Here is a 25,364-nt window from a genome sequence, read left to right on the forward strand (position 1 = left end):
GTACCTTATAAGGAACATGCATGCTGCCCATGGTGGCCAGAGTGCAGGAACTGGCAAACGATAGGATAGGAGTTCACCTCTGTTTCGCAACAGCACTTGTGAAGTTCTTTTCCGGGTCAGATTGCCCTGAATGTTTATCTCTGGCTTGATTGGCAAGCAAATTAAGGCAACCAGCCTGAGAGATGTTTATTTTAAGGGATTAAGACAATTGTTTGTATAATTGCGGGGTCTAGGAAATCCAAACTGTGCGGAGAGACCCAGGGAGCAGTAAATGCAACAGCTAGAATCTTAAGACAGACTCTTTTGCTTTTTCCCCCTAATTGATCCCTACGGCTGATGGATAAGGCCCGCCAGTGTGATATAATTAATTAAAGGCTACTAATATCATCTAAGAAATGTTTTCACCAGAGCATAGAAACTAGCATATGTTCAAATATTAGGGTGACCTATTTCAACCAAGTTGGCATAAAATTAACCATCATACCCCTGAATATTGATTGAGACTCCATCTTTCTGTAAAGATTCCCAGATCCGTTAATTCTTCTTGGGCATGGGAATTGGAAAGTAGTCCAAGAAACTATGGTTGGGAAGTACACCAGATATCACCAAACCCAGTTTGACCAAGTGGCAGAACCAGAGAGAGGAAACGTGTCTGAAACACACACACACACACTCACACACACTCACACACATTCACACACTCTCACACACTCACACACACTCACATAGTCACATACACTCACACTCACACACACTCACATACACACTCACACACTCAAACACACACTCACACACACTCACATACACACACTCACACACATTCATACACTCTCACACACTAACACACTCTCACATACACACACACTCACACAGTCACACACACACTCACACACACAGTCACACACACTCACACAGTCACACACACTCACACACACTCACATACACACACTCACACACACTCACACACACACACACACACACACACACATACACACACTCAGCCGCATGAGGCTTGAGTTCAATCCCTCAACACTATAAATCTCTGTCAGGTCTTTACCTGCCTATAATCTGGGTGCTGGGGAAGTGAAGACAGGAACATCCCAGAGATGAAAGACGTTGTTTCAAAAACTGAGATAGAAAGTCAAGAAGACAGGTGCGTTGGCTTCTGGCTTCCGTGTACATGTGCACACACGCCCGCACACAAAGTGATTGTTCTCTCTATGGAGGAGTTACTTTGCCTAATACCAATGAGTGGTGTGAACAAATAGGGCCTAACTGCTTATGAATAGTAGGCCCTGATTTGGAGCTGGATTTTGAAAAATGTTGACTTTGAAAGATTATAAAATAATCATCGAAGTATAAAATGATGTTGGAAAAGCACTGGGTTCCAAAATAGAGGAGAGTCAGAAGAGAAATATCAGAAACGATAAGAAACAATGGAGCATTCTAACGTAAAACTAGAAATACTAGAGCATTCATCAAACCCTGTGGTTTTTATTAGGACTTATTGTTACAAAGAGGTCATTCTTGCCCAACATAGAAAAGAGAAGCCCCAACAAACTCCTAATGACTGACCCGAAGAATCCTCCAACACTGCGAGACTCTCCCCTTGCATAGCCATGGCTGTCCAGATAGCAAATGGCACACTTAGACTTCAGCACTTTGAAGACTGCCTAGCAGGACCACTGAGCCACCTGCTGTCAGCTAGATTCTGTCCCATACACAGCACAGCGGAAGGCCATGGGAAGTGAGCAAAAAACAGCCCTAAAATAACACGGAGTTAGCACTGTCCTCACATCTTGGCCTGTGATAACCCACCCAGGAGGCATGAGAAGCAGTACACAGGCAGCAGACCCGGACTCAGGGTGTTGGGGACCAGGCTACTGAGAAGCATGTGGCAGTCAAGTCTTTGAGTCACCTCCACCCCCACTTCCCCAGGCTGTTTGAGTTTGGAGCCAGCTCTGGCCTGCAGAAGTACTCAGTCTACCTCCTATCATTTTGGCCCAGTTGTTTCCAAGAAAAAGGATGGCCACTGATTCGCTGGAATTAACATCACTCTCTGAGACCAGAACTGTTAAAAATGGTAGAGGAGGACGCTGACGGAAATATCTCAGCTCAGAAAGTGCTTGTTGCTCAAGCACGAGGACCTGGCAGACATAGTGGTATATGCTGAAATGCCACTGCTGCAGAAAGAGACAGGAAGGTCTCTGGGCTTGGTGGCCCACTAGTGTAGCCTAATTGATGAGCCCAAGAATGAAGTAAGAGACATTGTCTTTGAAAACAAAAACCTGAAAAGCCCCTAAGAAATTCTACTCAAGGTTAACCTCTGGCCTCCACATACATGTGTGTGTGTACACACACATACACACATACACATACTTATACACATAGACATACACACACATACACACAAAAACACACACATACACACACACTCACACATATATACACACACGTATACATATACATATACACATAGACATACACACACATACACACACATACACACATACACACAAAAACACACACATACACACACACTCACACATATATACACACACGTACACATACACACATACACATACACACACATACATACACACACTCATATACACACACATATACATACATACACACATACATACACACATACATACACACACATACACACATATATACTCATACACACCTACACACATACACACACACACACACACACACACACACACACACAGAGTACAGGAGGAAGCATCCCTATGAGCTCTGAAAGAATGAAAGCTTTGTTAAGATGCCTCAAGGACCCAGAACCTGCTTGTTCTCGGGGCTTTTTTGTTTTGTTTTGTTTTGTTTTTGCATTTGCTCACTCACAGATGCTGTTTCTGTTTCACTGATGTGTCCCTGGGGAAGGGAAGCAACTGGGAGATGCTCAAAGTAGAAACGTGGTTCATTTCAGTCCATCTCTGAGCATCCTTTGAGCCCTTCTGAGTAGAGAGGGATGCAGGAGGAGGCTGCTTTGAGCCGGGATATTAGCCTGACACAGACTTAGTCTAATTTCTGGACTATGGGCAATTCTATGTTGCAGTAAAAGTAAAAAAGGCATGTGTCCTGTTCCTCCGTGTACTGCACTCTCTCTCCCGGGCTCCCTCTGACCTGGGTGGTTGGTCTGTGAGCCATTCTAGCGCGGCACCCTGCCAGGCCACCCTGTCCTCACTCATAGCTCCCTTGGCAGGTTGTTACCACGCCGGTCATACACATCCCAGTTCTGTGGTGGGCCTGATGTGTCCCATCACTATACACTCTCCAGAACTCAATTAAATTGCCACATGAAAGAACATAGCACACAATATCCTCTGATCCAATTGATAAGATATAATTTGCCCATCTAGACAGCACAAAATCCTGTACACAGCCATCCCTTAAAAATAGTCATAACAACCTGTAACTATGCGCAGAGAAGACTCTTAACATCTGCCTCCGTGTTCTCTTAGCTCCTTCTCCCTGCCCCCTTCTCTCTCGTCATCTCCTTGCCTGCTAAAACCTACTCCTGCCTCCCTTCCGTCTCGTCCAATGACAGGCCTCGTTTTATCCTGTCTGCCTTCCCCTGCATAATGACATCAACCTACAATTCTCTAGGGAACGAAAGGCTATGCAGAATGAGACTTGGTCCCAATCAGCCAAGTGCCTGTTCCATAGGAACTCTCTAGAACATGAGCCAAGCTGAGCTAAAGTCACTGGAGGTGGCAGTATGTTAGGAGTCTACAAGGACACTGGAAGCCAGGGCCAGCTATGGAGCAAATGTCAGAGCTGAGAGAAGAAGCCCTGAAGGGCTCATACTGGTAACGAGGGAAGAGGGAACCCAAGGGACATGAGCTCAGGTTCCCAAGCTGTCGTGGAGTCTCATGTTGCAGGGTCTCAGCTCACAGAGGAAAACCATGAGACAGGTAGGGAGGGACCAAGAGGGCACTGGAGGATCCTGGGAAGGGAGTAGAAGGCAGAAGGTACTGTAGGACTTGGGCTTTGGGGCGTGCATGGACTTAAGAACAATTTACCTTGGAATCTAAACGGCCTAGAAGGGTAGCCACCAGCCACCCTCCATGGGTCTCAGCTTCCCTGGAATGGGATGAAGCTTCCCAAAACAGCAGCCTGGAACCCTGTGGCCAAGCCTAAGGAGCCCTTTTGAAAAGGTCTCTTTGCTTGTGTTTCAGGATCGCTGGTGACACAGCCCTCAGCAAAAACATTCACGAATCTGTCAGTGCCCAGATCCGGAAGAATTTCGCAAAGAGCAAATGGAGAGTAAGTCCTCGGTGTGCCTATCTCATGTTTGTCAAATTCTCGGGGAGTTTAAACCACTCTGGAGGAGGTGATTCTCCAATTTGTGCATGTTGTGCTTCTAAGCGGGGGTCGGGGTGGGGGTGGGGATGGTAGGTGGAAATCCCCAGGACATGACTTGATGAGTTTTGCTAATTTAAATTTACCTTCCAAACACTTTAAAAATTATTTTGTTGTATATGTGTGGTATTTTTGCCTGCGTGCATGTCTGTATTCACAGTTGTGAGCTACCATGCAGGTGCTGGGAATGGAACCCGGGTCCTCTGGCAGAGTAGCCAGTGCTCCTAACCACTGAGCCACCTCTCCAGCAACATAAATCTTAGTGATTCTTGATCAAGATGGAATGTTGCACAGAGTAGGGAAGGGTAAAGCATTTCCCGTCTGTGGCTCAAAGAGAGCAACCGTGTGCGAGCTTACCTGTTTGCTATCCCTTAGACAGCATGGTTCTCCTGTCTCCCTTACGTTGCTGGCACCTTGAATAATCACCTTTTATTAAAGTGATGAAAGAAAAGGACACACAAGACCAAGGCTGAGCTCATCAGTGTTTCCTGGTTTAAAAAAAATGATGAATTCTAACCATTGTAACTTCAAAATCATCTACTGAATGCCGAAACTGTATTCTAATCGGCATCAGTCATTAAAAGCTGGCTGGCTTGCCGTGTGCGCCAACAGAAACAAAATGAGTTCTGTTGAGCCAAGCACAATAGTACATGCCTTTAAAGCCAGCACTCAGGAGGGTGAGAAAGGCTGATCACTGTGAGTTTGACCAGCCTAGCCTGCAAAGTAAAATTCCAGGTCGGCTAGGACTGAACGATGAGACACTGGTTCACAAAGGAAAAAAATAAAATTAAATTCCCTTAACTTAATTTGTTATCAGAAGTAATGCCTTAGGGCAATAGCATCAATTATAGAGCCAGCCCTGGTGGTGCAGACCTGTAATTCCAGGTACTCAGGAGGCTGAGGCAGAAGGATTACAAATTCAAGGCCAGCCTGGGCGGCATCATAAAAACCTCACATAGTTCAAAAGTGAAAAGAGAGTTGGTAGTATGTTTGTATAGCATATGCTTGGCTCTAAATTCAGTCCCTAATACTGCCAAAATGAAAAGAAAAGAAGATACTACTGGACAGCGGTGGCGCACACCTTTAATCCCAGCGGTTGGGAGGCAGAGTCAGGTGCATCTCTGTGAGTTCAAGGCCAGCCTGGTCTACAGAGCAAGTTCCAGGACAGCCAGAGCTACACAGAGAAACCCTGCCTCAAAAAACAAACAAACAAACAAACAAAAACAAGGTACCAATTGCAGAAAAACAGACTTTACTTTTATAGTACACATTAAGATATAGTATTATATGTGCTTTTAGTTCTAAAAGTCCCTTTTTGCAAATTACATAGACTATTGTTTTGAAATTGTTCCAAAAGTTTATGCCAGAGGCAAGTGGATTTTTAACCTCCAAGATGTGTTTTTATGGGAAAGAGATTTAAATAAATTTGTGCACGTCTGAAAAGGATGACAGAAATTTTCTTTTGAGCACATCCTGCGAGCATCTGGGAAGCTCTGCAGTGTTTATGATCTCTGGATAAGCGAGAGCAAGCCATCTTAGAGTGTTTTCCAATCCACTGAAGTAATTTGTTCTCCTCCTCCTCTCCACCTTCTCGTCCTTCTCCCTACCTTCCAGCAAGCGTTTAATGCCACGGCCGTCGTGAGACATATGCGGAGGCTACAGCTCGGCAGCAGCCTGGACAGCTCAAATGCAAGTGTCTCAAGCAACCTCAGTTTGGCCAGCCAAAAAGATTGTGCGTATGTAGCAAAACCGCAATTCTTCAGCGGGCTTTTGAGATGAGTCCGGGTTGGGCAGGAGAGAGCTGAGCACCGACGGTTTGCCGCGCGTCACGTTCTGATAAACCTAACCCATTTAATGTCTATGGCAACCTTAGCAGGTCATCGGCATTTAATACCCACACTAGGTGATGTCATTTCCATTTGTAGATAACAAGTACCACACCACCAAAGATAAGGCCAGGGCACTTCTTGGTCTGTCTCCTTCCTGATTTGCCTCATCGTTCAGTCACCTTCTGAACTGTATGGTATGAACTGGAGGGCTATAGTAGAGCCCTCACGGCCTGGTTGCACTGATTTCTACGGTCTGGGTTTTGTTGTTGCTTTTGTTGTGTTTATATGGATGATGAGCATTTGAATTTATTTATATGCACCAAGTTACAGCAGGAAAAGCAGTAGGAATGCTCTTCCATTACCCTTCCTCTTTGCAAAGGATCTGGCATCCTCGAAGGCATACTCTCACTGCAATTCTCTCCACTCCCCACCTTTACATGTAACCTCCCACTAGACCATAATTCTTCTCTACGTCAAAACCATTGCCTTAAAGGTTCCCATCAACCTCCACCACCAACCCAACCCAAGGGCATCATGCACCTTCCTCTTTGACTTAGCAAAAGGGTTCCCCTCTTGGCTAAAGAGCCATCCTATGGCTGAGTATCGTAGCACACAACAGTAATCCTAGCACTCTGAAGATGACGGATTCCAAGTTCAAGCCCAGCCAGTAAAACCATCTCAGAAATATAAGGTTATGATGTCATCTAGTGGTAGAGCATTTACCTAAGAGGAAACAAAGTTAAGAAGGCCCAGGATTTGATTCCCAGCATCCTCCTCCTCCTCCCTAAAAGGAGCTCTCCTAATCTTGCTATCCATTCTTCATTTATGCACAGTTCTTAAATTTTTCTCAAGGCTTCCCCCATGAGCTTCTCTGACACAATTGCATACCTCCACATTGCTTGTACTTGTTTTTTTTTTTTTCTTTTTTTTGGAGCTGGGGACCGAACCCAGGACCTTGCGGTTGCTAGGCAAGCGCTCTACCATTGAGCTAAATCCTCAACCCGTACTTGTTAGCTCAGAGCCTTCTCATCACCCTTGACCGAAAGGGATATCACAGCTGACTATCCGTGCCTTTAAAGGTCCATACGATGGCATCCTCAGTGGCTCTTGCTTTAACACTTTATCTTATGGTTCTCTCGGTGTCCAAGTATACTTCCCAAAGCTGTACAATGTCTGACACACACTGCAATGGCTTTGTGAGTCAGTTTTCTGCTAGCCTGACAAAACACCTGAGAGAGACATCCTGCAGGATAACGAGAACTGTTGGCTCACCGTTTCAGTTCTTACTGTCCAGAGTTGCCTCGTGACAGCAAGGAAAGAGGAGGGCAGGGATCTAGGAGAATGTTATGTCCTTCAGTGACCCTCTCCCCTCAGCTAGGTCACACATCCCAATAGTCAATTCAATTTTGAACCCATCAGTGGCTCCACCATCCGATGAATGCCCCACTTACGATCTACTAACCATACAACTACAGGCCCCAACTGTCTAACATGAGCCTTTGGGGAGATTTTATGGAAGTCATATGCATCCTCATTTCAGAGACCATGAGACAAAATGCTTCCTGGAATATAAATTTGGACCTGAAGGGGGTACAGATCTTTTTTCCTTCATTCTAAAAATGACCAATTCATGGAGCTGTGTAAGAAATAATCCGTTCTTCTCAGCTGGGAAAGTGCTTTGTCACCCACCGACCCAGAGTCGTACAAAACAGCCAGGCACAGTGTGAGTACCTAATCCCAGCACAGGGAGTGCGGTCCCAGGGCTTGCTGGGCAGCCTAACCGACTCATTAAACTGTCTCAAAAACAAACAGAAAGACCAGGTGTAGTGTGGCTGAAGATATCTATCTGAGATTGACCTCTGACCTCTGGCCCCAACATACACATACACATATGTGTTAATACATACTCACAAGCATGACATATATGGACACAAATTAAAATAATGAAAAAAAAATAGAGAAAAGAAAGATCTAATAATGATGCTATATAATCCACACCCAGCCCAGTGCCTAGTATGTAGATAGTGGTTTGCTGTCCTACTGTACAGCAAAGAGTATATAAGAAGTGTTCAATAAATGGGGCCACAGATATCATGTGTCATGGCGGACACAGTACATTACCTTCAAATACAAAGCAATTATAATTATAATGAGAAAAAGGACCCAAAACTTGGACCAGAGAATAAGCCAATCCAACACATGGCAGAGACTTACCTATGGGGTAATGAAAGTTTAGGATCTGGCTGTATAGCTCAGGGGTGGAGGGTAGAGAGAGTACAACGCCCACCTAGCAATTAGATACAAAGTTTCATCCCCATAGCCCAGCACACTTGAGCCTCTTCCTGGGAAAGGGGAGCGTGAAATTCATTCTTGTTTGCTATCCTGGCAGGTCTGGCACCTTCCACGCTCTGTAGTTTCCTTTCTTCTTCGTCGGGGGTCGCAGGAGTCGGAGCTGAGAGGAGACCCAGGCCCACCACTGTGACAACAGGGCACACTGGAAGCAAGTGACCCGGCTCTGGAGGTGGAACCCAGGGGGCGGGGCCGGGGAAGGAGAAGCCCCTGGCCGGAGCAGCTCCAGCATCAGAAACCCCACCCACCCTGCATGGTGCGCCTGCATAGGACTGGAAGACAGAAGTTTTTTTATGGCCATATTTTATACTGCAATTCTGATGTGTTCATTTCTCACTAACTGTACTGACTGACTCAAGGGGAGCTGACATCACAGGAGATCTGGTGCTGTATATACGAATCTTGCAAAGCTCTAACTGAATGGACCTTCTTGCTCCCCTCCCCCAACTCCACCACTTCCGCTCTCTCAGTGTAGGCAGCCGTCTAGGGTGTATTTTTTCATGGAAAAAAATATCAAGGTTTCAACTGGATTATTTAAGTATTGGTAAATGTCGTGCATTAGGAATTCCTTTGCTTTTGAGATGTGTCTTTTTGATCTCTGTTAGTCACGTGATCTCTATCATTTACTCTTTAATGGTGGTTTTACGTTAACATTTACGAGGTTGTTTTCCCCTCCCAGAAGGGTTAAAAGGTATTTTTTAAAAATTCTAAGAGGATCAAGAGTCTGTGTCTGCGGCTAAGAGTGCACATTACTTGTGTTCCTTCGCTCCCAGTCCCTTCCTCCAGAGGTCACCCCAGCAGCTGCGCGCTGGGCTGGCTTCTCGCCAGGTGGCTTTTGGCAGGGACCCTGCAGAAAACCTTACAGGCAGCTTCCCCTGAGAACTGTTTACTAACCACAGAAGATAGAAGCTTGTTTCCTGCACCCTGAACTCCACAGGTGAACTGCGCTCCAGGAACGGGATCCCCACAGTGCCAAGATTTAGGAGCCTCCCTTGCAGAAGGGACGGACTGCCATCTTGTTTTATAAATGAACCACACACAGCCCTCAATTCTCATGGGGGATGATGGATGAAACTCTGATCTCAGCTATGCACTTTTAAGACGAATCTCTATCTGTTTTAATTTTTTAAATTCATTTCTAATAGTACCCTTCAAATGGCCTATACCACACACTCCCCGCCACACACATACACATTTTTACCCTGTTCTCTCATGAGCATTACCCAAGAGAGGGGACAGAAATGGCCTCAAAAAGAAACCTTTTGTTTTAAGTGGAAAGGAAAAACACACCAAGAGAGCAGAATATTGCCCATCTCAGAGATGGCTGACTCAGCAAAATCCAGCTGGTACCCAAGCCTTCACTTACGTCAGAAGAATCTGAAACTCACAGTACCTGTGGTAGTCAGGCTGTTGGGTGTCCTGATTGTAACAAGGACTGGAGGATTTTCCAGGATGTGGAACTTGAAGGCTAAAATCAGGAATGCCCCGTGAAAACCAGTGCATGTCGTTGAACTGCACAGAGGCTACATAGGCAGGAAGAGCAAGCATAGCTCATAGCCCAGGGCAAACATTCTCCAAGGAGGCTCTCAGAGACCAAGGCAAATGGTTCGAATGCCAGTTTTTCTAATATTCCCCTTCAGCTCTCATGTCTGTCTAAAGCCTGAGCCTCATCTGCAGTCAGCTATAGTCTGCCAAGATGGGCTGTGATATGTCTCCCTCCTGGCTCAGGGGCTGTCCTCCCAGGCTGTTTTACTCATGCCCTTCTTATGAACTTGCCAGCCATAGAAATTCCTGCTGGACAAGTAAGTCATTCTTGTCACCCCTACACTTTGCCCCCAGCCCTCTCCAGTGCGCACACACACACACACACACACACACACACACATTGTCACCAGGCAGGCAACTCCAGCTCCACAAAGGACACGGTGCAAGATATATAAGAGCAGTTTCAAACTCAGACATCTGGTCTACCCTGTTCTCCCTTATATCAAATAAATACAGAACAGGTAAAGAGTAAGCCCTGGTAAAGGTGTCTACCTTGCAATCAACCATGCTTGGTTCAACCTTGACACATCAGGTCTCCATGAACTAGTGTAAGACAGTGATAGCTAGTGCCAGCCCAGTGGTAGGCAAGGTTGAACATGCCATCGGGAAGCCCGTGCATGACATCGTTTCCTACTGTTTTAAGAAAGGTGAAAATAAGTGCCGCTAGGGAGAGTCTTCTATTCCGAGAAGGTCATTGTGGCAGAAAGATAAAGTTTCACTGCCACATCGTGGTAGTACTATGTAATAATAAATGAGAACATAGAATGGACTTAGTCTTAAGACCTAGAAAGGTGGGTAACAAAGTCTCAGCTCCCTTGCCCTTCTCAGATTCCAGTGACATAAGCTGAGAATTGCACTACCAGTGTAATGAATAAATGTCCCACTGTGTTTGCCAGCGTCCACACAGGTCCCCTCGCAGACTATTTTTCTAATACCAGGCTCTCCCCACCACCTCCATTATATTACCTTTTCACATTTTCTAGGTATATGTATATCCTCACTTAGCTATGAAATATTGAAATACTTCCAGAATAGTCCTTATCCCCGCCTTCCTGCCCTTCACCTATACTTGAGGCAGAAAGAGCAGCTAATACTCATCCAAAACCAACAGTGAATGGAAGCTCTCACTCAGCCCCAACAGAGCCAATAGCTTCTCATTCTAAAGCAAGGGATCTCTAGAGTTTGGAACTTCATGCTGGGGTTAGGAAGCAACAGAGGCAGAGGCTGGAGGGGCAGGGAATGCCACAGAATCTTTGAGGACATGGAGACTCCAGTGACAGAGACAGCAATCCCAGTGTTGTGGATAGCCTTTGTAACAAGCCCTAGCAAGTTTTTATCCCTTCCTACTACCTCTAACCCCAAAGAGACTCTGACTCCAAAAGATCAGCTGGCATTCATATCTCTGTGTGAAAGAAAAGGACTATGGAGAAGGTATTTAAACAACCCAAAAGGTATGGATTCCTGCCCTTCACCTTGATCCTAGGTCACTTCTCAAACACTACCTTGAGTCTCCAGCCATACCACTTTAATTGTGCCCAACGTCATTGCAGATTCCTCCTTAATAAAATAGCCACCTCCACTTGCACACCAACTCATGGTCTAGAGACGCTTCCTCTCTTCAGGTTTCTCTGAGTGTGGTGTCTGGAAACACAGCATTTGGTTCAGTGAATCCCAGATTCAGTTTACTTATTTAAGCTTTTTTCTATACTTCAGTACTGGATAGCTTGTCAATCAATGGCAGAGAGAATTGGCCATTATACTATAGGCCAAGAGCAACATGGACACAGGAAAAGAAATGAGTTGGTCCTCTCTTGAGAGTTTTGACCCCTCCTGTAGGATGTAAAACTTGATATGGTCAGAGCTCCTGGGTTTGATGGGTTTTGAGCATGTTTAAACATGTTTAGACAGCAAGAAAAGGCCACCCAGTGGAAATGACTGGGGATTTTAGAGCCCTAAGTATCATAACCCTTTGGCCTACTCAGACTTTTCACACTGAGGAATCCAAACAAGTGCCACTACTCCAGGCTGCAGGCAGGAGACCTGGAGTCAGAGCCTCTCTGCCTTGCAGGATTTGTGAAGGTGCCATGCTGGGTTTTTCTGGACCATGAGAAGTGGAGTGAGGATGGGTGAAGGTCAGTCCCTTCCATTTCTCACAACCAGAGATCAAGTTCTCCAGGATTGCACAACCACTTCCAGCAAGTGAGATGGGGGCCCCCTCTTGCATGTCCTACAAAATCAGCGCTAGGTCCTCATCCCTTCTCACACTCCAACAATTTGCCTTTTCTTTAACCACACACATTCCAGACCAAACACTGTTCAGTTTGTTTCCAAAATTAAAAAAACCAATGTATATATATCTGTATGTAGTCTACTGCTCTTTAGTGGGTTTCCTGGCCCTAGGGTGGGGCTGCAGGCAGAAAAGGTATTCCAAATCCTTTGATTTTTTTCAGAATTGAACGTTTTGAGGTGATTTGCTTGCTTGCTTGGTTTCTTTGTTTTGTTTTTCAAGCTAAGCTAGAGAAGTAGATTTCAAAAGGCCAACTTACTTCCTGGTGACCCCACAAAAATTTGTGTGCAGGCCAGGTAGTTTGAAATCTTCAACTCTGGGAGGCAGGCAAGTCTAAAGGAGGAAGAAGAGGAAGAAAGGCCACATCCCATCTACCAGTTCTCTTCTTGGTGGTCTCGGTGCATGAACGTCTGTCTGCAGCTCTGGTGTGTGCACAGGAGCCTAGCCCCACTGTGAAGATGGCCCTGCATGCTGGTCACAGCCTGGCCTGCCTTCTCCCAGCAAAATCTTCATAATCATCAGGGAGCACTTAGCCCTGCATAGACGTCCCTGAAAACTCCAGTGGGAGCAGCTCAGCTTGTGGCTTTAGAGGTTCTACTTTTGCAAACCCAAAGGCTATGCATTCGGAAGCCAAATATTCAGTTCAGCATGTGGCTGCCGAGTCTGGTTTTGTGGACAAAGCAAACTGTGCAATGGCTTCTCTGTGTCTGTATTTTTCTAAGCCAAAGGGACAAACTATTGCATCGACACCCCGCCCCCTGTACTAAAGCTGCTTCTGCACTCTTTGTGCCCATTCTTAACCTTTTTTTTTTCCTGTCTCTGGGGAATTTGTCATCTAATTACTATGCCCTCTGATGATTTACCAAACTATGTTGCTTATAGGTGATTTTATTTTCCTTATGGATGGGAAAAACAGAAAATGAGAGACATGTTTGAGGCTTTGGTCAAAGTCATCACTCAAAAGTTCCGAACACTAGTTAACTCTCTTCTCAATAGGAAAAAAGAAAATCTTCCTTTGGATAGATTCAGGATTCTGGGACCCTCCTGGATAACCCTGTACTTTGGAAGACAACACCCTGGGGTAGACCTGGTAGTCAGGCTCTCCAGAGGGGAAAAGGGGACTAAAACATCATCTCAGATGTTTGTCCCACACTACAGAAGCTGCGGCTCTCCTTGACAGACACTTGGCCATTTCAGGGCATTGTACGACTCTGTCGAGTATTAGAGCAGCATCTTCAGTTTGGATGACAGAGCTGTATGTTTCAGAGAACACTTATCTTAGCCCACATTCAGGTGAGAAGACACCAAAGGTAATACTCTGCCCAGAACATCCATTGGAATAATGTCTAAATTGGCTTCCGTGGCTATTTATCCATTCTATAATTGACCTCCATTCAGCTCTCTCCCAATGATGGGCATGTTTTCCCAACAGTTTCCATCAAGTCCAAGATTGGCCCCACTCATTACCAGGCTTGCAATTGGTTTGGGTATTTTTTTTTTCAATTAAAAACATGCTTATCCAAAATTGAAAAAATAAAAAGTAAAAGAAGGGAAACTGTGCATTTATCCCATGCATGTAATAAACTCTGCAAGAAGTTTAAACCCCCATAGGTTTGCGGCACTGCAAAATTGTTCATGGGTCTATGTAACAAATGATTCTCTGCCTTGACAATCATGTATACATATCAATTTCTATCATAATGATAATGAGATTGATGACTTCTTGTTTTCCTCCAATAAAGAGAATTAATCACCTTTGGATGTAGGTTATCTGTTTCCTCTATCGTGAGTAGGATCTTGCATTTCAACATTTCTCTCTCTCTTTCAACACATACACGCTGGAGTTTGGTCGTTGATTGATTGACAGTGGCATGGTTGGAATTAGGGTCTTGCACACGTTAAGCAGTCCCTGTACTTCTGAGCTATGTCTCCAGTCCTTGCTGTTTAAGGGAAAGAGTCCGGGTTGAGAGCCTGGAGCTTGTGAGATTATCTAGATGTTTCCCATCACCTGCCCAAGAAGCAATCAGAAGGAAGTGGTCATGGAATGGATGGATGGGTTGCCAGGTCCAATGCTAGCTAGACGAGAAAGCTCCCCTCTTTCTCTTGTTGCTGTAGAAGCTGGCTGGAGGGGAGTCTAGAAACTCAGGTCATATCAATTACGTGATCATAAAGTGTTTGGTAGACAAGTCAAAGTTGACTTCTAGAAAGTCCTTCTGAATGGAGGGTGGCTTGGCCATCTGCCCACATTCTTTTTACATCCTCAGCCTAGCTTGTTACCAGTGAATGCCCAAAGGAAGTCTTTTGTCCCAACCGAAAGTTGGCTGATGGCTGTTTTATTGGGGGTAGCAGTGTCTTGTGTTTTAGAAAAGGGTATGGAGAGAAAAATGATTTCATGTCCATCACATATAATGTGGCAATCAGATATGACATCAGGCAATTCATCTAATCCAGCAGTTCTTGACCTGTGGGTCGAAATCCTTTGGGGATTGAATGACCCTTTCAGATGAGTCACATGTCACATATCCTGCATATCGGATATTTTCATTAAGATTTAGAAGAGTAGCCAAGTTACAGTTATGAAGTAGCAACAAAATAGTTGTATGTGTGGGGTCACCACAACATGAGGAACTGTATGAATGGGTCACAACATTAGGAGGGTTGGGAACCACTGCTGTAATCCAAGAGAGGGAGAACAATGAATTGATCATGTTTTTATAACGATATAGAATCATGGGACTGGATAGATGGTTCAAAGGCTAAGAGGTAGTTTTGTTCTCAACACCCACGTGACAGTGCAAGGCCATCTCTTATTCTAATTCCAAGGGACCCAACACCCTTGTCTGGCTTCTGCAAGTGCCAGGCATGCACACATGGTACACAAACATACATGCGAGCAAAAACACTGCACATAAAATAAATCCTTAATTTAAAAAAAATGCACAATTAAAATTGTCCTACACACCCACAAGGATTCTACAGCCTTAGTGAGAATAAAACTCTGAACTGAGAAGACAAAGAGATGTACCACTATGTGGCCCTTTCCAGTTTGTTCCTGTTTCCTCTGGCCCTGATGAAAAGATACATACAAGTAAAGGGACCTCCGTGAGTGACTAGCTGGTGAGACAAGAAAAATTTTATGGGGGTTTGGGGATTTAGCTCAGTGGTAGAGCGCTTGCCTAGCAAGCACAAGGCCCTGGGTCCGGTCCCCAGCTCCGAAAAAAAAAAGAAAAGAAAAAAAAAAGAAAGAAAAACTTTATGGGACAAGAAAAATTTGATGTACCGTTTTCTACTAGTGCCATTGTTTCATTTGGTTGGCTGTTGTTTGGTGCAAGATCTCACTATGTAGCGTTCAAAGTCCTGGAATTCGCTCTGTAGACTGGCTGGCCTCAAACTCAAATATCTACCTGCATCTACATTCTTAGCCCTGAGATTAAAGGCATGAAGAGTATACTATTTTTGAAAGACTTTAAAAAGTACTACACTTATTTATTACGTATTTGTGTGGCACACAAATTCATATGTATGCACAAAGCTATGCCATGTGTGGAAGTCACCAGACATCTTGCAGAAGCCCCTTCACTCCTACCACATGGGTGTGTGTGCATCAAGCTTGGTGCAAGCACTTTTACCTATTGAACCATCTCAACAGCCCAAAGACTTTTAAAGATAGAACTCTTCATGTGTGATGAATATACTTTGTCTGCCCAGAGATCTCCAACAGTATCTAGCAGGAATGTGCCAAGCCCCATCTTCTTATGTATTTTGACACAGAAACAAGTCTCATGTCTCAAGGTGAATAGGAGATAGTTTTCCCCTAGAGCCAAATATACATACATACATACATACATACATACATACATACATACTAGATGCATACATACATACATGACCAGGACCAGGAACACAGATTTAGTTTACTCCAAATACCATGTTCTAATGTGGTAACAGTTTCGTGAAGTTCATAACAGAACAAATTTATAAATCCAGGCACTGAAAATAAAAAAATAATTAGTAGAATCATCAGGCCAATGAGTTATAGCAAAGCAAAATACCTGTGCTATACCTCAGGTGCTATTTTGATGACATTCTTGGGCTTTAGGTTGGTGGAAGTAGGGACATTTTTGTGCATTCCAGTAGACATAATGATAGATGTCATGCCAAACACGGAATTGGCAATAAATAGCTATTAAGGGGGCTAAAGTTTACCCATGATAATTTGGGCAGTGAAACATTCCAACTCTTCCCAATCACCGAATATCAGTCAATGGAACTTGTAGAATTTCTAGCATAGATTCACCTGATTTGCCCCTGAGAACTTCAGTTCCCACATACTTGCAAAATTTGTGGGGGCACCAAGGATTGCAGTGCCTAGCATGAGAGTGAGAAAAAGAGAGAGACAGAGTGAGAGAGACAGAGACACAGAGAGAGGCAGAAAAAGACAGGCACAGAGAGACAGAGACAGGGAGCAAGAGGAGAGAGATTAATGGATCACACAATGTCTTCCAACAAAAGAAGACTGATTTCTAGTCTTTACAGTGCATGTGCCTTGATTTGAGACAAGGTACTGGCTTGAGCAGGCCTAGCAGACCTTGGCACATTAGGCCATAGGTAAGCTGTGGACCAATAGGAACTCTTACCATATTTGTACAGTTGGAGACAACTCTGAATCCAGCCCAGTTCTGGGGCAGGGGCAGGTTGGGGTCACCTAGCCTCTTTTGTTCAATATGTGAGAGTTAAAAAAGGCATTAACCATCACAAGGCTATCACCAAGGAGCTGGTATACACAGAAAAACACCTTTCGACTCCCATTCAATGTCACAATGCTCAAAAAATAGCCAGGCCTCCTTGTCTCATTTTACAGGCACTAAACCCAAGGAGACCAGCCTTCCACTTGGGCATCTAGAGAGCTGCAAGATTAGACAAAGGAACTCTCAGAACCCACAATCCTACCTGACTTATTTCCTCTCCAGGGCTCCCTCAGCACTTTGTGGATAAATTCTACCCTAGCTGGCATTCATTTGTCTACACATTCAACAGTTTTGAGCACCTACTATATTCGAGGGCCTCTTTCTGTTGTCAGCACCAGGCTGCATTCAGTTCAGAACAATCCCATCATTACAAAAATCAATGTGTGTGCTTACAGGTCAGCACACCTGGGCTGGACCATTAGCATTCCCTCATATAAAGAGGGCATGAGGTCGCTGACCCTCACCTGATTATCCAACAACTCCTCATAGACAGCCACATGTACTTATAACCTAACTGTGTGCGGCTTTGCATTTGGGGGAGGGGCTAGGCTCTCCTGAGAGGAACTGCACTGCATATGAGCTCATCTTCTTAAGGTGGTTGTGTGGGCAACTCGGACTCCTGTCGGGAAGACTTCATGGGCCAGGAAAAAGCACTCTTTAATCCATAGGTTAGTGCCTGTCCAAATCCCTCCTCTTTGTTTCTTCCTCTTACCCATAGCCTGCCTGCCTTCCTGTTTTCCCTTCCCCCCCCCCTCTCTCTCTCTCTCTCTCTCTCTCTCTCTCTCTCTCTCCCTCTCTCTCTCTCCCCTTCTTTAATCCCTCCTTCCTTCTTAAGATTTATCTATTTGTATTTTGTGTGTTCATTTGCATCATGAGCATGAAGTCCCCTTGAAAGCCAGAAGACGGAATCAGACCCCTAAGAGATGCAGTTACAGGTGGCTGTGATCTGCCATGAAGGTGCTGGAAATTGATTCAGACTCTCTGTGGGAACAGTAAATGCACTTCACCATGGAGCCATCATTCCAGCCCCTTCCTTTCTTCTTTTAAGTCGTTTTGTGTGTGTGTGCATGTGTGTCTGTGTATCTGTGTGTCTGTGTGTGTGTGTGTGTGTGTGTGTGTGTGTATTATGTGTCTCTCTGTGTGATTCCTTTGAGTTGAAGTTACAGGCAGTTGTGAGAAGAGGGCGCCTGATTCCTTGAGCTGGAGTTACACACAGTGTGAGCCTCAGGGTGTGGATGCTGAGACCCAAACTCAGTCCTCTGTAAGAACAGTGCATTCTTTTAACCTCTGAGCCATCTCCCTAGCCTCCCCCATTATCTTTCCTGTAGTGACAATTCTGGAGGTTTTGTTTATAAACACAAATATTATAAGAATATGTCTTTTGTGTTTTAATCCCAGGTGTGGAGCTGCTTCTGATTGCCCACAGCGGCTGACTATGATTTGCCTCGTACTCTGCAAAGGCATGGTTTTGCTAGCTGCAGATAATTCTGGGAATATTTCAGAGAGAATAAAAATGCTAGAGCCCCATAGGCAGGGTTGGTGATCATTCAGGGTACTTAGTTGCTGTTTGCTATTGGTCCTACTCGAAGGAGGAGGAGGGGGAGGAGGGGAAGGAGAGGGAGGAGGAAGAGGAGGGGGAGGGGGAGGAGGAGGAGGGGGAAGAGGAGGAGGAAGAGGAGGGGGAGGGGGAGGAGGAGGAAGAGGAGGGGGAGGGGGGAGGAGGAAGAAGAGGAGAAGGAGAGAAGGAAGAGGAGGGAGAGAAGGGGGAGGAGGGGGAGGAAGAGAAGGAAGAGAAGGAGAAGGAGGAAGAGGAGGAGGAGGGGAGGAGGAGGAGGAAGAGAGAGAGAAGATTCAATGTTCTCTATCTCTCTCCCCCTCTACTCTTCTTTCTCTCCCACCTAGTAATAATGGGTAAAATGTTGGGGGGCAGTGTGATAAAGGATTGGGAAAAGGAAGAATCCACAAAGTAGCAAAAGACCAGCTACACCTTTTTTCTTTGCTTCAGCATTACATCCTTCTCCTCTTCCTCTTCCTCTTCCTCTTCCTCTTCCTCTTCCTCCTCCTCCTCCTCCTCTTCCTCCTCCTCCTCCTCCCTGTCTTTTCTTTCTTTGAAATCCTGGGAACTGGCTCTAGGATCTCACTGGGTAAGCAAGTAGTCTATATACAGCTATGTCCTAGCCCTCTGCTTACTTGGAGTTGGGATCTCGTTGAGTTACCCAGGCTGTCTTTAAACTCACTCTTTAAATGGCTGAACTTGAAAATGCTATCCTCCTGCCCCAGCCTCCCAAGTAGTTGGGTATCAACCACCCATCACCAAGTACGGCACTGGATTTGAACTCCCGTACGTAGAATCCAAACCTCTGTCTCTTGCTGGGCAGGCTGTTTGTATCAGCAGAGGACTGGTTGAAATCAAGCACACTTGAGATTCTGAGCCTCAGGTTCAGTGTGGCTCTAATCATGCGGAAGAGGCCAACAGCTACCCCTCTAACAAAACCAGCTTCCATAAACGTGGGAAGCAAGCTGGCCTCTGTGGTTACCTGCCTCAAGGTGCTTATCACCTACCTCTCCAAGGAGAACAAAAGCATGCAAGAGGTAGGCCTTGTTAAGGACTTCCCAGAGGAGCGCCTGCTCCCTCGGCTGTGCTTCTGAGAGCAGTTATGTTTGTCTCTCACTGCATCTTCTGGGATCCAGATAAAAAGACAGTGGGTGACCGGCTGGACAGAGACTAAAACGCCTGCGTAGCTAAAAAAGCTACTGGCTCAGGGGTCCCCAGGCCTGCTTGGGGTTGGTAGCAGTTATGGCTGGCCTCTATGTATCTCATTAGCACAGAGATCTGTCTTGAGCCTTCCTGACCAGTCCATGTCCTTTTCCTCATCTACATGTGGTGGGCTTGGGGCATTGCCATTATGTGACTGATGGCCACAAATCTATGGGGGACTGTGTCTAGTGACGGGGGCCTGGTGCCTAGGAGCAGGCAAAGCTCCTACCATCCCTTCAGGGTCTCCAGGGCTTCTAGCCTTAGCTCAATGGGGGATCACGATACCTTTCATGGTCCCACATTCGCTGCTGCTCCCTGGACCAGATCTAGGGAGGCTCTGCTGATCCTTCTCATGCCTGACCACGAAGCCAAGTCACTGAGAGAGCAAGCAGAAAATTCTAAGTCCAAGCCAGGAAAATCAGGCTCTCTGGTAATTTTCAAAGCAGCCCTGGTGGGTCTACGGCAGATGATTCCTCACTCCAACTTGAGCTGCAAGACAGGGCATCTGCCTGGAAATGCCAGAGTCCAAGTATACAAATCTAGACTAGGAATGTGATAGCCATTCATGACTTACACAGCAGACAAGTCTCATTCATGACTTATACAGCAGGTGCTGCTCCAAGTACTAAAGATATATACAGCAAAGAACAATGTACATGTGTACTCAGACACACATGTGCACACACATGCACACCCAAACACACATACAAATGCACACACAGAGACTCATGCTCATGCACACAGACATACACCGCTCAGGCTGCCGTGCACAAATACACTCACTTGTCATGCATGAGTACACACACACACACACTTCCTGTGAGTTTACGGCATGCCCTACCCGCTCTCATTTCAGATCTTTTAGTCCTTCAGTATCTGTCAGCATGTTTGGTGCCATTAAAAGAGCTAGATTTTCAAGCCTGCCACCCAGTACAAAGACCTCAGTCTGGGAAAGCATTAAGTAAGCTTCTCAGTCTCCAGAGGCACGGCCCTTTGAAGCAATTTTCCAGCATCGGTGATCCCATAAATCTTTCACGCTGCATCCCATACAGAAGCCCAAGTCAGTGTGCACTGGAGCATTGGAGACTTCTGTTTAAATACTGTCTGGGATCAGTGGGTGGCCAGACATTATCTAGTCCTGCCTCATCAGCAGCCAAAATCTCCAAATTTCTCATGGTGCCTCCCTGCACCTCAGCCACTGAAAGAGGGTCTTGGAGCCCAAAGGACTCCATAGTCCTGGTCCCTGGTGTGCCACAAGCAAACCCCATGATCCTGGATGATTTTTTTTCCAATCTTTGTCTTTCTGTTTCCCACTTACATGAAGATGTGCTTGACAAGGAGACCCCTAGGGCATCTTTCAGTTCAGTTCTTTAAAGCTCTTCAGGTCTCACACACAGCTCAAGTGCCAGTCAAATGCCATTGGGTCCCAATCAAGGATGTTTGCCTTTGCCTGGAGGAAAAAAAAAGGGGCAGGGAAGAGTGGTGTTCTCAAGTCAGGTGTAAGCTGTTCAAATCCTGAGTAATATGGAAAGTTTTCAGTTGAACCTGTGAGTTTCAGGGTTTGGATCCCAGCCCAGAGCACAGAAGCACAGGGGGGTAGATTGTTTGAGTCACCATGAAGTGCACATTTCCTGCTATTTCTTTCCAAGTCTGTGTTAAAGTAACAAGCTCAAATGTGAACATTAACAAACGTGACTCAGGCTCAGGGAATTTGGGAGAGCTTGACACTGGCTTTAAATTACAGCAAAACCGGGGCTTTTCTTGTCCACTTGTTGACAAAAGGCAGCAAGAGATCATTAATCTAGTCCACTGGTCTCTAAACAGTATTTTTTTTTTTTAACTTGTATGAGTGTTTTGCCTGGAGGTGTGTGCATGTACCACATGTATGTCTACACCCACGGAGACCAGAAGAGGGCACTGGATCCTGTAGAACTGGAGTTTCTGACGGTTGTAAGCCACAATGAAGGTGCTAGGACCCAGACCCAGGGCTTCTGGAAGAGGAACAAGTGTCCAAACAAGTTTGATAATGAACCCTGATGATAAAAAGATTTTGACCCTGCTCCAAATATACAGATAATTGAATGTTATAGAGGTGCACTGCTCTACTGGTTAGTAATAAAACATATACAATGTAAATTAAAATGATAAGATTGAGGGGAGAAAGTGTTTCCCAGAGACAAAACTTCCACCTTTTTACAAATTGAAGGGTTCTTTTTTTTTTTTTTTATCCTTTTAGTTTTGGTTGTAAATTTCATTACAAAGCAACTTGAAAGCATGACCCCAAGTCTAATTATCTAAATCCTTTGTTTTAACTGAAAGGGCTATAGTGTAAAAATATGCAGACCTAAGTGGAGTGTGTTTTGAGAGTGCTAATAAATGCGGATGCAAGCCAGTGCCATCTGAACATTTGAAAGGCTGGAAGCAGAACCCATCACTGGTGTTTCCTTCCCGCCTGTGATGGTTTAATTGAGGGCAAGCCACCTCTTCAGACATAGGCTCATAGGCTTGGTCCCCAGTCGGTAGACCTGTTTGGGAAGGATATCTGAGTAGGCTTTGAGATGTTAAAATTTCTTCTCTGGGTTTGGGATGCAACGTCTCAACTGTTTCTGCTGGTGGACTATAACCCTCAGGGATTACAAACCCAATTACATGCTTTCTTTTCTCCCATCATTCTTTTCTGCATTTCTTACCGTGGAGGTCTCTAAGTTATGTTACAGAAATGTGCTGGTTAGTCTCACAAGCTAGAGTTATCTGAAAGGAAGAAACTTGGGGAGAATGCCTCATAAAATCCAGCTGTAAGGCATTTTCTTAGTTATTAATGTGGGATGGCCCAGTCCATTGTGGGTGGTGCCATCACTGGGCGGGTGGTCCTGTGTTTTCTAAGAGGGCAGGCTGAGCAAGCCAGGGGAAGGAAGCCAGTAGGCAGCATCCCTCCATGGCCTCTGCATCAGCTCCTGCCTCCAGGATCCTGCCCTGTGTGAATTCTTGTCTCAATGTCCTTTAACGATGAACAGCGCTGTGGAAGTAACAGCCAAACAAACCCTTTTCTCCACAACTTGCTTTTGGGTCACAGCCTTTTCTCACAGCGATAGAAACCTTAACTAAGATAATAAACATATATGATGCGATCGACATATGAACAATTCCCTCAGAAAGAACCTATTCTCTGAATAGGTAAATATTGAGCCTAAGGTTTCTATTTAAACTTTGAATAGAAACTTAAATTTCTTAAAATTCTCAATGGAATAGAAACCTCCACATACAGACTAATGTGGTGTTTCCTCTTGGCTAAATTACTCCAAAGAGCTTGGAATTTCCTCGGTTTTTTTTTTTCTTCAGTTGGTGTTCTTTTAATATTTAAATACAAAAAGTTAGCGCTGACTTCGTTTTTACACACACACACACCACGCAGGTCCACGAGCCAAAGTGTACAGAGGAAAAAGTCCTTAATGGTCACTGGTGCTTACTTCTTTCCCACGCTGGGCATGTAAGAACTTCTTTAGGAGCAATTCATTAAAGGAATAGATAAATGGCTATACTCCTGCATCCGAGTGAGAACAGGAAGTGAGTGAGGGCCTTCATTATGAGGGGCACAGGTGCAACTGGGGTCTCTCCATGAGAAACGGAGAAAAGTTCCTGCCAGGTTCGAATTGAACAACATGCCAAGATTAAAAAGAAGAAGAAGAAAAAGTTCAAACAATCAGCAGTTCAAACACAAATGAAACAATGCGGTAACGAGCTAGATCTTTCCAGGAAGTGGAGGTGGAGGCTCTGCCATTCCTCCTGACAGCCCTGGGTCAGGCCCTAAAAATGTCTGCTATTGTTGCAGTTGCTGGTGTTGCTCCATTTGCAACTTTTCTGTCTCAAAAGACAGCAGGATGAACCAGGGTCAGGAAGGAAGTGGTCCTGATTCGCAAAGCTGCCCTGGGAAATCTGTTCATCTTCTGAGACACGAAGAGCGAGAGATCAAAGGTGCCTCCAGCGGCTGACTAGACCCTCTCAGGAAACAACTCCGTCAGACCCCAGAGTCTCTCCAACAGGGTCTCATCTAGCTCTCCGTCGTTGTCCTCTTCCAGCTCCTCCTCGATCGTCTGCACCTCGGCTTTCGGGGATACAGAGGCTCCCCTGCTGCAGCCAAGGTATTGGCCATGCCTGTACCTGGTACCTGTAGCACCGAGCTTTGAATTCCTTTTTTTTTTTTTTTTTTTTTTTTGGTTCCCCGAGCACTGCTTTAATTTCAATACTCCAGAGGTAGACGCTGATAAAGGTGTTTTACATAGTGAGTTACAATCCATCCCATATCACATGACGATTATTTTGAGGCTAGAGAGAGATGCCTAAAGAGTTAGGAGCACAGACTGCTCTTTCAGAGCACCCGTGTCAGGTGGCTTAAAGCCATCTCTAAGTAACTATAGATCCTATAATGTCCCAAAGAAGCTAATACTTTGTCCTAACTCGACCTTCTCTTTTGGTACTATGCTCTTAGAAGTGTATTGTATTTGATCTCGGACTGACCCACAGCTTAAAGTGATTATGGTAGCGGCAGCGGATGAGTTTATCTCAGGAAGCCGTAGTCAGCGTGCACAATTATTGGATGGGATCTTCCTCCTGTGGTTGGGACTGTGAAACGCAGAGATGGTCCCGTGTTGGATTCATTATTACCAGGAAGTCATGCTTGACGTTCAACAAATAGAACTCTTTCCGTTTATACCTCCTAGGCCAAACCTTCTGGCCACTCAGGCAATCCGCCCTATCCAATCCATCCAGGAAGTTATCTGCACGAAAGTAGCGCTTCAGGGAGGCCAATACAGAGGTTGGGGTAAAACCAAGTTGTCACCATGCTCGTCACAGTCTTTGTGCGCCGACCTTGAACAGTGGTGGGAAAAACACTGAGGGTTGGAACTCCAGAGCAGAGACAGCAAAGTCTTCATTACTCACCAGCACCTGGACTGCCGGATGCTGGAGTGTGGGAATAGCCAGGAAGCTCATCCGTAGGGATTCAGGTGAGAGAGGTCCAGTCACAGACACGGCTGATGCGTCCCCTATTCTAGCAGGGTGAGGAGTCTCCACGATTCCCAGTTGAGCTTTGAATTTCTTACTGCTAGAGGTCTGAAAATCTCCTGGAGAATGTGGTGTGTTCCCAGAGAACCCAGCCAGCCTTCTAATGAATAGAATTGATCAAGAACGCCCGATGTAAAATCTTTTCAAACACGTTGGCATTGTATTAAAGTGGAACCTATACAGAGTGTGGTAGTGTGAATGGCAAGCAAATGTTCTGTTAACCAAAAAGGCTTTATGGTGAAGCAAGCGTTATAAAATTGCATGCTGTGGTGGTTTGAGTAAAAATGGCCCTCATCTATCTGAGTGCTTGGTCACCAAGGAGTAGTACGACTTGGAAGGATTCTAAGCATTAGGAGTTGCAGCCTTGGAGGAGGAAGAGGGTCCCTGGGGATGGGCTT

General features: G+C 45.3%; 1 protein-coding gene and 1 long non-coding RNA gene across 7 annotated transcripts in view; one reads left to right on the forward strand and one right to left on the reverse strand.

Moving 5' to 3' along the window:
- The window catches only part of Camk1d (calcium/calmodulin-dependent protein kinase ID), a 400,828-nt gene extending 386,668 nt beyond the window's left edge, over positions 1 to 14,160 (forward strand). Inside the window, exons 9-11 of one of the 4 annotated variants that reach the window (XM_039095777.2) lie at positions 4,206 to 4,293; positions 6,004 to 6,078; positions 8,608 to 14,160. In XM_039095777.2, the coding sequence (XP_038951705.1) occupies positions 4,206 to 4,293; positions 6,004 to 6,078; positions 8,608 to 8,700 (256 nt within the window). In that variant the 3' untranslated portion in view covers positions 8,701 to 14,160. 4 annotated transcript variants of the gene reach the window in all.
- LOC108348589 (uncharacterized) overlaps positions 1 to 25,364 on the reverse strand; it is a 36,126-nt gene that overhangs the window by 5,942 nt on the left and 4,820 nt on the right. For all 3 annotated transcript variants that reach the window (XR_005495867.2, XR_001841961.3, XR_005495865.2), the window contains one exon: positions 21,224 to 21,355. This is a non-coding gene — a long non-coding RNA (uncharacterized LOC108348589). The remainder of the gene's footprint in view (positions 1 to 21,223; positions 21,356 to 25,364) is intronic.

This window comes from Rattus norvegicus, chromosome 17 (assembly GCF_036323735.1).
Source record: "Rattus norvegicus strain BN/NHsdMcwi chromosome 17, GRCr8, whole genome shotgun sequence".
Lineage (NCBI taxonomy): Eukaryota > Metazoa > Chordata > Mammalia > Rodentia > Muridae > Rattus > Rattus norvegicus.